This window comes from Falco naumanni, chromosome 1, assembly GCF_017639655.2.
Source record: "Falco naumanni isolate bFalNau1 chromosome 1, bFalNau1.pat, whole genome shotgun sequence".
NCBI lineage: Eukaryota > Metazoa > Chordata > Aves > Falconiformes > Falconidae > Falco > Falco naumanni.
This window is the reverse complement of record NC_054054.1, coordinates 112,500,888-112,512,900: the sequence shown is the minus strand read 5'-3', so window position 1 is coordinate 112,512,900 and position 12,013 is coordinate 112,500,888. Positions and strand designations below refer to the sequence as shown.

The 12,013-nt window shown below is 55.4% G+C and overlaps 1 protein-coding gene across 8 annotated transcripts in view; it reads right to left on the bottom strand.

Moving 5' to 3' along the window:
- RAP1GAP2 (RAP1 GTPase activating protein 2) overlaps positions 1-12,013 on the bottom strand; it is an 80,441-nt gene that overhangs the window by 51,911 nt on the left and 16,517 nt on the right. For 6 of the 8 annotated variants that reach the window (XM_040578790.1, XM_040578794.1, XM_040578799.1 and 3 more), the window contains one exon: positions 8,616-8,651. In XM_040578790.1, the coding sequence (XP_040434724.1) occupies positions 8,616-8,651 (36 nt within the window). Of the gene's footprint in view, positions 1-368; positions 437-8,615; positions 8,652-9,198; positions 9,610-12,013 lie in introns of those variants that run through there. The other 2 variants (XM_040578804.1, XM_040578826.1) reach the window with 2 other exon arrangements.

Sequence of the window (12,013 nt, the reverse complement as noted above, 5' to 3'; positions counted from 1 at the left end):
CTTTAAATATGTGAAGGCTGTTTTGACAGCAACAACAACATTTTAACATATGGGACTCGGTAGCACACAGGAGCAGAACGCACTGCTGCACCACTTCCAACGTCACTGGCAAGTGCCATTTGCATCACCAGATCCCAGCCCACCTCATCCGCTCTACAGCCAAGGTTTCTGCAGCAATAAACCCCCAAATAAACCCAAATATCTACAGCAAGCCACTGAGAGGAAAGCACCTAGCCAAATACCAAGGGAAGTCTCCCAGGGTGGGAACATCAGTGGAGCTGTGCCAGTACCACCCCCAAAATTTTTTATAGATAAGGTTTACTAGATTAAATGGCTGAAACAACCCAAGTCCTCAAAGCTGACAGCACCTTTCTCCTCCTGGGAAGGCTTCCTCCATCCCAGGCAGGCTTTGACATGTGCTGCAAGGATGCTGCGCGGGATGGGGCTGGGTGGCTCTGGGGGCGGCCAGGGCGATAACCACCCTTCCGCGAAGAGGGAAGTGCTCCCACCTGCTCACCAGAGATAAGAGAGAGACGTTGGGACTGGCTGGATTTTGTAAATCCCCAGCCAGCCCTGGGGCGGGCCAAGGCAGGTCTGCCTGTGCCCCTGCTCACCTCCCAGGGTGAGCACCCCCGGCTGGGCTGCATCCCGCTCCCCGCTGCTCCCCAGCCACCTGTCCTCTGGCCACCATCTCCGGCATGTCCCGGCTCATCAGCCCCTGACCATGGCAGCACTGCCTGCACGAGGGTCTTCTGCAACAACACAGTGCCTTGCTGTGCGATGCTGTTTATGGGGGACCCTCGGTCCAGCACCCACCCCAGCACTGCCAGGAGCTGACGGGCAAAGACTGACTGCTCCAGCTCGTCCTTCTCCCACCACTGCCCACGTGCCAGCAGCTGCCTGGGGCAGGTGCTGCTCTGCTGCCCATTCTGGCTGGCATGATGTGTCACCAAGCAGCAGTGGCACCCCTGGGGCTCCAAACACTCCCCTCTTTGCAACAAAGGGTCGGTGCCCCCAGCCCCAGGGTGGCTCTGCTGGGGTGATGAGGACAAGGGGAGCACTGGCCCCTGCCAAACTGTGCCTCTGCTCAACCAGACCTTGCCAAAGCTCCTCAGACCCTTCTCGGTTTTTCTTCTTAAAATTATACAGTGCCTTCGCAAAAAGTGCAGCTCTTGTGCCCATTGAAAGTAATTTCTGTCCTTAAAGAAAATCTACATTATCAAGGCTCTGATCTCCCAGGTTGCTCTTCCCCTCTAGAAAATAGATGTGATTTTTAGGGGTGGTTCCGTTGTGCTGTTTGAGCTCCACCAGCCACTGCCCCCAGGCCAGCAAATCACCCTGTCACAGCCATAATGTCCAAACCCTGGTGCTGGGTCAGCCCTTCATGGGGAGAACCCCCTTCCCTTCATCCCTGAGCATGCCGGAGGGCAAGGGACAGAGGCAGACAGACGCTATCTGCCATGGCACTCACCCTGTGATCTTTAGTCACTGAAGAGAGACACCAAAAAACTACCACCAACACAAAAGACACCCCAAAATCCATTTCTGTCCTAAGGACATCGGGTGTAACCCCCAGCACCACCAACTGCGGCCACCCCAAGCCTGTGGGCAGGAGGCCACAGCTGCCCATCAGCAGCACTGACTCACTGTCCCAGCAAGGGCATTTTGGGGTTGTGCAGGGTGTCTCCGCACCCCCGGGCTGCTCCCAGGCAGGACCGTCCCTATCTCAGCCCGGCAGCCAGCGCTGCTGTGATGGCAAAACCCAGATTTCACAGAAGTGGCTGGGGCTGGGACGAGCCCTTCCCGAGGCAGCAGGACCCACGCAGCCTAGCATCGTGGTGACCGAGGTGCCAGCCCCATGGCCGAGCTCCAGCCAGGGCTCAGTGAGCAACCGACCGCCCAACCCGGGTGCTGCCACCAGGACCTGCCACAGTCCCAGCTGGCGACAGCACAGCGCTGACCTGCTCAGCCATGGGCCACTGGACCCTAAACCAGCAACAGAAACATGGCTAACAGACTAATTTCTTTGCATAAAAAGGAAATAAAGCAGCAGCAGTGAGAGCAGGCTGATGATTCATTCAAGCCCCCATACGCGCTGCCCTACTTTCACCCCAGTTTTGCTAATTTTACATTCCTCCTTTTTAAATCACTGACTCCCACCTTTGCTTCCTCATGCTGAAGATCTCCAGCCTGGGGATGCACAGGCGGCGCGTGCCGGGATGCACAGCTCCCCGCTGCGAGGGTCCCCAGGGTGCAGCGCTGGGCAGGACCCCACCGGCAGGAGCAGAGGCAGTGCCAGCGCCCCGTCCCTGCTCCCCTGGGGGGCACCGAGCGCCGGCCCATCCCCTGCAGCCCCCACTCATCACTCCCACCAGCACCCAGAGGGATGACCATCGACCACCGCTGCGGCATGAGCTAGGGGGACAGGGCTTGCAGCATCCTGGTCACTGACAGACGAAGCCCCTCGAAGGGAAGGAGAGCCACCCTCACACAGCCACGCAGCAGCAGGACACCCCCCACCCCACCCACCCCCCCGCCCAGGCTCCCGCACTTTTACCCACTCGCAGCGGGAGCAAGCAGCAGCAGAAGCCAAGCGCTCGCGTGCCGACTGCTGGCATGCCCGGGAAGAGGCTGCAGCCAGGGAAGCACTGGTAGGAAGCAGGGGAACGAGCAGGAGCCCCAGTCTCGACAGCCCTGGCCGAGCATCGGCGGGCAGCAGCCGGATCGGGAAGGAGCCCGTGAAAAGCCCCGGGCTGCTCCCACACCGCAGTGACCCGCCGCCTCTCCCAGCCTGTTCGCATATGCACTGCAAATACAGGACTTGGAAACACTTTCACACATGCCCATCTCCTCCTCCCAGAAGCGGAGGATTGAATCATACCGCCTGAGTCTGCGTACACGCCTGAACAGAGACACAGCGGAGCTTTTTTTTTAAAAAAAAAAAAAAAAACAACAACCAAACAAAAGCAACAAAAGAAAACCCAAAAACCACAAACCAAAACAAAACATCACTGAATCAGTGAAGGACTGGAATCTGGATCCAGGGCAACTCCAGCCACCCACCAGCCATTTGCACTGGAGCAGGGGAGGGGAGCAGGTGGTTTGCCTTCCCCACCCAGCAGCCAGCCTCCTGCCAGGCAGAGCTGTCACCTCGGGTCTGCATAAGGACATTGCTGACATTTATCTGTGCAGCCCCCGTTCCCCCGGCGCTGCCGAGGGCTGGCCCAGCGTGCAGGAGGTTCTGTGGCAGCAGACGGTGAGCGGGGATGGCAGCAGCCAGTGCCTGCGGCAGCGACGAGAACCTGTCACGGTCCCTGGCCACTTGCCTGCGGCCTCCCTGGCACTCGCGAGGGGCTTTGTCCCGGCAGGGACCTGGGCACGAGACCCGCCGCTGACACAAGGACCCATTTTGCCTGGGATGCTGTGTCTGGCCATGTGCCTCCAGCTGCCCACGGAGCAACACAAACTGCCCGGGAGAGGAGACAGAGAAGCGGCTTCGCTGGGGAAACGTTCAATGAGGTAAACTGGGTTTGCACCATCATTTTGAAGGGGCTGTACCATTTCAGGATGCACTCTGCCTCCTCACCCCTTGCTGCTGCGTGAACAGAGCACTGCTAGATCATGACCCATCACAGGTAGTTTAGGTTTCCAGCAATCTTTACAAAAAATCAGTGTGCGATTAGGGTCACGGGACCAAGAAAGATAGCTTAGGAAAAGCTCAGAAGAATTTGCTGTGACTAGATGAACCACATGCACATCCATAAAAATTAATATAACTGACAACAGCAACATCAGAAAGGGAGAGGCATCACTCCAGGGCTAGAAGAGTGTCCAAGCCGGCAGGACGATGCATATTAAACAATGTTTGCCTCAGTTGGGTGCCCAATTAATGCTGATCCATGCACAGACCCATTTAGAGACTCTGCCCAGCATTCGGCTGGGAGCCTAGACTGGCCCGTACCTCGTTTTGCCCCTCCAGCCCCAGCACTGTGTTTAACTGATTTTAAAGTTTGCTCAGAGTCCCAGGGTGCCCTTCACACACCAGCCCTGTACGCTCAGCTCTTCTCTTGCATTTCTGCACCAGTCGAGATCACTGCCAGCTGTGCCACGCCAGCTGGGACCAGGTCACCTAGCAGCCCCCCGAGATAAGAGGTTACGAATCAAACGCAATACACAGCCTGCCCGCCTGCCCCCCGTTCACTGCAGCCGGCTGCTTTGTGGTAGTTTTGATAGCGTTTTCTTTGCAGTGTAACACATATGCTACTACAGCTAAAGCATAATTGCAAAACATACATTTGCATGCAATTATCCATTTTAAAAGGTGGTAATAAAGTTAAAGGAATTTACTTAGACACAATCTGCTCTCCAGACCTTGTCCTCACAGGACCTAAGCGCAAACCTCCAAGATTATTGCAATAGTCAGTGCAGCTACCGCCAAGAAGCTAAATCATTCCCATATCTTCCCATTAACTCAGCTCTGGCCCATCAAATATTAAAGAGCCTCAAGCCTGGACACAGCTCATTTTACAAAGGTCAAGTAAATCTTTCATCTCTTTTCTTCCCACCTTTATCTTCCACCACTGTTACCATCATCAGATGAGCATCACATGCTTTTTCATGTGAATTTTAGCTCTACACACACTGACTCTCAGTAATTGGTGTACAAGGCTTCTCTGTTCCACAGAGACATGAGTATTTCATCACTATTTTTGCTTTATAAGGCTACAGTGAGAGGTGACCCTTTGTATGAAGGAGGGACTTCTTTTATTGATTTTTTTCTTTTTTTTTAAATACTCAATGGTTTCTCAGTACACCCCACTAGTGATACTAAAGGGAAAATAACCAGAGTGCAGAGGGCTGAGGAGCCATAAGCAGGCAAAGGGCTGGCTATCCTGCCGTGTAGGACACCACCTGACCGGCTCATCCCCGAGAACTCCAGCTGGACGAGGGAAGGTCCCCATGGGTTCATCCCCATCACACCTTCCCACCTCTGGCATCCCCAGTACCAGGGTTTCCTGAGGCAGAGGGGGCTCAGGGGTCCCTGCCTGGTCCCTCGGGGACCCCTGCACTTGCTGTGCTGCCTGGGCTTAGCGCAGAGTAGCTGTGAGAAGCAAACAAACTCACCAGGCAAGCTCACCTGGCTGGGTCTGATTTCTGATATGCAAAGATCTTTTGATCCTTTGACAGGATGACATTTCCCTCCAGGGTGACCTCCCCACTTGGGAAGGGGGTCTTCTGCCATCTGGCTAGCTCTCCCCTTCCCCAGCAGCACACCTGACCTCAAACTCCACTATGTTTTATAGGCTCTGCACGGAGCTATGCCCCAGGGAGCACTGCGGGCACCCCAAGAGCACCTCGCCATCCCCGAGACATGGCTAGCTTTCTGCAGAGACTTCATGTGACACAAGAAAATGCCAGCACCGAGCCGAAGTTTGGAAGGTTGCTTCTGGACATGATGCACCTTTTGCCAGCCCAGGGCAGGGGGTTCAGCTGCTCCCAGCACTTTCCCACAAAGCAAGTAAGAAATAAAAAACTTGAGAAAAACACAGATCATGATGGAATTGGTCCATGTCAAAATCCTGCGTCTGCATATGTCAAATCCCATTTCCCACACAAACGCCTGTCTCCATCTCGCAGCAGCCTGGGGCTGGCCCTGGTCCCAGCAGCTGTTGGCAGCCCCAGCCCCTCTCCCAGCACCAGCTCCTGCTGCCAGCCCTGGGGACAGGCACCCCTAAAACCAGCAAGCAGAGTATTTCCAAGCCCTGGCCCAGACTCTCCATCCTCCATACACTGCCTTTGGGTTCTTTGCAAGGCTTCCCAAAAGCAGCCCCCAGACACACGAGGTGGGTTGTGCCCCAGCTCTGCCCACAGCTCCCCACAGCCACCAGAGATTCAGCTCTGTCCTGCTCTAGAACCACGGTTTTGAGAGCCAGAGGCAGCCCCCTGCTAGCTGCACGTTTAAACCCAAAGCGGTGGGACCAGGCACAGAAGCTCCCTGTTGGAGAGCCGATGCTTCCAGGCTCTTCTGCCCCGGCAGGGCGCGGGCAGAGCCCCCAGAGGCAGAGCCAGACCCAAACTCACCACAGCTTCCTGGGCATTTCGGAGGCCAAGCAGCAAACGTGGCTGTTCAGCAGCAGCCGCTCAGGGATGCTCAGTCCTCTGCAGTGCCTTCCCTGCCCGAGCACTGCCCTGGTACCTCCCTGCAGTGCCCGTCACCAAATGGGGCCAGCCGAGCCCCTGACCGCAATGCCAGGGCTCTCCATCCATCACCTCTCTTCGACACTCCCACTCCACAGTGTCTACTTATTCTCCCCAGTTCCGAGTTCCTCAGACATATTCATGGTTACCATAGGAACTAATGAAACCCAAATTAAAAAAGAAAAAAGAGAGACAGACAGAGGGAAAATCACTTTGATGCTCTAGTGCCACCTGTGTGTGTGACTTTATTACGACAAACGCAAAAGCAGCAGGCAGGGGAGCATCCCGCAGCCTGGAGTCACACTTGGTCTCACCAGGTACCAGCTTTGCACAGGACCCAGCCTCCGCGCCTGCAGCCCACCGCTATGCTCCCCTGGGACAGAGGGTCTTGGTGCTGCCCCAGCAAACAGCCCTCACCTCAGGCACAAGGGCCCAGCTTGGGTGGGGGCTCCTGCAGCCCCCCAGCTGTGCTGAGACCCCCTCTGCAGCCGACAGCTCAGGCTGCATCTGCCACCACGTGCTATTTCTCCCCTGCCAGGTTTCTGAAAGTCAATATTGATGTTTGCAGCATGCAGAAGGCTCGGTGAGGTGCTCCTTGGCTTGCAGAAAGCAGCTTGTCTTTTTGTTAACAAGTTACACAGTGAAAGAAAATTGCCTACGCCTGGCATCTTAGCCAGAAGGCTGCAGCAATAATAAGAGGGCGTTAGAAAACCAAAACTTTTTTTTTTTTTTAATTTTAAAAGCTTTTACAAACATCTAATGTGCTCTGGCTGGGCCCCAATTACAGAACCATTTAATGAAGCAGTCTGTCTACAAACCAGAAGCATCATGAGGCTGTGGAAAGCATTAGCTGCAAATAGCAGGGATAAAACCACTCCAGTGGATGCTCATTGAATGCCTTGAGCAAACCCCCTTGGCCAGCTGCGGCAGGAGGGAGGGAGAGAGAAAATCCTCACCCGCACCCAAGCAGGAGCGTGGTAGCGTGCCCCATGGCACCAGCACAGTGCTCCGAGTGTGGCACTAATTGCCAGGCATAGTGGGGAAAGGAGGTTAAACGGTATTTCTGCAGCAGAATTGCTGCATGGGCCCTAGGAAAAAAAATCAGGGCATGGTGTATAAGGAGCAGTTAAATCCTTCTCAACTCCACAGGAAAAAAGAAGTCTACTGAGATTTCCCTCCACTCCCAAAAGTGGTAAACATTGATTTAAACTTCTCATTAGTTCAGCAAAAACCTGAGCAATGAGCGTAGCAATAGCTTTTCTGTTGTGCTATTTACAATGGGCATTTGCTCATTCAGGCAGCAGGTTCCCCCAAGGCTTTCTGTATACTTTTCCATTAATGAATAATTTGCACAAGTAATGATTATAGAGGGAAACCGCATGAGCTGTTACCCATACACATTACCCTGAGCTCAAGGGAGGCTCGGACAAAATATTTCTATATTAGCACACGGCTACGCTAATAGCGCCAGAGATGCACATGGCCTTGCAATGGAAAACCCCTGACTTGAGGAGTTTACCCAGAAACCGGGGAGAGGGGAGGATGCACGTGACGGGAGGCAAGGGACAGGCCCCCCCAGACGGGAGGACGAGGCTGATGGGAATAGGAGGCAAGTCCCAGACAGCCACAAGAGCCAGAAGAACAGAGAGCATCAGTACCACCATTCCCAGTCCTTTCTCACTTGCCCTTCCCACCCAGTTGATGACATTTCCCAGCCGGGGAGGTGAGCCCATATGCCTCGCTCCATCACAGAGCAGGATCTGGCACAGCAGCCACCTTGCCAGGAGCATACAGCCCACGTTGCCACCTTTCAGCAAGTCTGTGCAAGCCTGAGACCAACCCACCAAATAACACCAGCAGCTCACAGACTCTCCTGGGCCCCAAGAGCATCTTCACCCCTTCCACAGCAACACCAAGAGCCCCCCCAGCAGTGCAGGTGCAGGAACTGGGTGAGAAGCACAGGCACCCAGTATCCCACTGACACCAATCCGCTTTCCAGACTGCAAGATTCAAAAACAAAATAAAAAACCTCCAGACTTCACTGAATTTACAGCCAGAAGCTCTGTGGTGGCCCGTTCTGCCAATGCCCATCCCAGCTCCTCCCAAGGTACAGCAGGTGCCCCATGAATTGCACCGTGCATGCCTTAACCCACCGGTCATACAGCAATGGTGTTGCTGCATTTATTAAAAGCACTGAGTGCCTGAACCACCTCAGACTAGACAGGAGAACAAGCTGTGTGACAGGCACAGGCACATCTCCAGGAAGGGTAGAGGTGGCTGGTCTACCACTGCACAGCGCTGGAACCGGGAAGACAGCCCAGCTAGAAGAAAACATCCTCCACACACAAAACCATCGCTCAGCACTGCGTATCTCACAGGGAAATGACTTTGCGCGAGAGAAGAGCGCAAGTACTCACTTGATCTTCAGGCTGGCAAGCATCGTCTTGTCAATCCTGGGGAGAAAGCAGAGGAGTGTGTTACTGCAGCCTGCTGGCAAGCCTGGCCCCAGCATCTCCTTCAGAGGTGCCATCAATCTGGCTGACATGACAACCACCACAGAAAGACTTGACCAGAGAAGAAAATCAACCAAAACGTAACCCAGGGTGAAGCCTGGTGGCAAGTAAAACAAAATCCCCCCCAGCTATTTCCCAGTGGCTAGTGGTGGAGAACTGCTGCTTCCTCCCTGGAGATGCCAGAGGTGATCTGGGCAGCAGAAACAACATTACCCAAGGCCAAGTTCTTTCCAAAGCACTGCTCCCACAGAACACGCATTTAAAGACGAGAGACCCATGACGGCCCTGACATGCTGGGAAGATCACACTGAACCCCGCAAACTCCACCCTGCCCAGTCCAAGAGGGAAGGAATAAGGATGCAGCAGAGTGCAGTTTTGACACCTGGCTGGTTGCTGCCTTGCTGGGCGAGCTCAGGCTCATCCCTGCAGGACGATGCCCAGCTGGGCAGCAGTCACTGACCTACCCTCTCACTTACCCCTTACCTACCTGCAGCTGCTGCAAGCACCCGCACCGAGCGCCCTGGACACAGGAACACGGAGCAGCCCCATCACCCCCAGCCAGTTCACACAGGGCCAGGAGCCCCACTTACTTCACTTATTTATTTGGCACCATTAATAAGTGCCTGTCTCCACAGAATCATTGTGGTTAAAATCATATTAATTAATGCAAATTGTAGTAATGTCTCAAAATGTAAAATTATGTCTTTTGGCAGTCATTGCAAATGCTCTGCCACATGGTATTAATTCCACATCTCTAAAAATAATAATAAAAAAAGCAAAACCCTAACTCAAAACAAAAAAAAACAAACCACCCTAAACCCCACTTGGTTTGCACCGCGATCACAGAGGACACAGCAAGGCAGCAGAAATGCAGCTTCCCCTCTACTCGCAGCTTTACCTCCCTCCGCTCCACGGCTGAATTTCTCCGTCACGAGGAGGCTGCGCCCATGGGTGACGTGGCGGGGCTGGATCCCTGGCGCACAGTGCCGCAGCCCGAGCCGGGCAGGCACAGCAGGCACCCCACATGGGGTGTCCCCACTTCCCACGGGCAAAGCCACCTGGCACCCCCTGCCCACCCTGCCTGCAGGCACCATCACCCTACCCCGAGTCGCTCTCTCGGACCGGCATTTCACCAAAACCCCAGGGCCACGGGAGCTTCGTTCCAGGCATCTCCCCACACGTCAGCTCCCATGCTCCGCTCCCGGCAAGCTGGCACGTCGCTGCTCCTAAAAACACACCCCAGGCACTTGCTATTGTCACTTAATACTTAACAAGCCTGTCCACAAACCTTGTTGATCACTAAATCAAGTTGAACATTAAAGCTTGGTGGTGTAAACAGCCATCACCAAACCGTGTGACAGATGCAAATGCGCCACGGGGACAGTGGGTGGCAGGGGCAGCTCCTGCAGGACGCGTGCTGGAGCAGAATGCGTGCTGGAGCAGAGCGCTGCACCCAGCACCTTCGCTCAGAGCCGTGGGAAGGAAAAACAGAGAGGGGCAGGGGGGAGGAGAGAGAAACAAAAATAAAAGTAACGCACAAGAAAGAAAACTGCTAGGGAAACCGCAGCTGCAGTATGAGTAAGTGAAAAGAACCACTGTGTCAGGCCCTGCCCTGCACCCCTTCCCCAGGGGGTGCAGTGAAACACCCCCCACCCCAGCCCAGCCTCCTCCCCGCACGCCCCATCACGACCCTGGGGCTCCCTGAGCCCCAGCAAAGGGGGTGTCTCCCCCCACCACCACCAAGAGCAGCACTCGGGGGGGAAGGAGCCGCCGACACCAGCTGGGTGCAAACGGCCCAGGAGGACAGGGGACGAGGCTGGCACCTGCATGGGTCACCAGGGCCAGGGCGAGCCGGGATGGGGCGCAGGCAGGGCTGGGGTGGCAGCGCCCGTGGCTGCACACACCGGGGCTTTGCATCGCCTGTCACACACATCCCAACATCCAATAGCAACGGCACCGCGTCTGCCACCCCATGCCAAGCACGCTCCTCCCGGGACCTCGCTGACAGCAGATGCAGCCGGTGGACAGAAAAACAAACAAAAAAAAAGATGAAAAAAGAACAATTATTTACAGTCCAGGCGAGGGCTGGAAACAGCAGCTGCAGCTACAGAGAGCAGCGCCTGGGTGTGCCCGGCCACCCCACACGGTCCCCACAGGAAGGGTGTGCCAGCGCCGGCCCGGGCGGCCGTGGGAAGATGCAGAGGCAGGTGAGGGGCTGCGGCAGGTCCCTTCCTTTCCTGTAAACACCCGGAGAAGCGTTTTCCCAGCTGAGCACAGTGCTCTCCAGCCAACGTACAACCGAAAGGGGAGCCTTCCCCAGGGAGCAGTGCACCAACCCCACTTAGAAGCTCCCCCTGCAGAACACAGGGCTCCCCCCGTGCCCTCCAGACTGTCCATCTCACCGGGCAGACACCGATGCTGACTAATGCAAGGAAAACCTGTGCCCTGCTTCCCCCAGCCCGGCCGGCGGCGGTGGCACAGCCCCAACAGCCAGCAGACCACATTTTCCGGCATGACTCTCCGGCTCGTAGTTGCCTTTCCCCTGTAACTGCCAAAGCGCAGAGAGAAAACAACTGCGCGGTGCCCAGATGGCCCCGCACACCCCTGCACAGCGGTAACGGCTCCGCTCCACCGCAGCGGGAAGCCGCGGGCAGCAGCAGCTCCCGGGACATGCCCAGCATGGTCAGGGTCCCAAAGCCACCACTTCCCATGGTGGCTGCAGGACAAAGCTGCCCAAGAGCTGCAGTTTCTCTCTGCCACAAAATGCGTTCACGTTTCACAGAAATTATTGGTGCAGAAGTTTATCGGAGTGCTTCCTTCCCATTTGTACATAAAGAAAAAACTAAAAAAATCCATCTGAGACAAAACGCTTGACTTCAGTAAGGCGTGTGCTTCGGTTTCCCAGAGTCTTTGCTGAAACCCTCGACAAGCTCACTGCCCTCCCACAGCCCTCTCCGTTACTCAGCATTTCCCCCAGCACGTTTCATGCAGCTCCAAGCCCACTGGCACAAGCCCTCCCCTGAAAGACCCTGGCTGCCCAGCCCCTACAGCCGCTGCAGCCCGGGGATGGGGGGAAGGCAGAGCACCACTGCCCAGCGCCCAACAGCCACAAATCATTATCAAATTGCCAATTTGGCCATCAATTCCCACAGCCTGCTCACAATCACACAGCAGACTTGGAATGGGCATAAAATACCAGAGAGGGAAGCTGGAGGAGGGCAGAGGGAGAACAGCGCCATTTTCTTAAACTATTTCCCTACAGATCAACACGTCTCTGAGGGAAGGGAAATGAGAAGCACGCA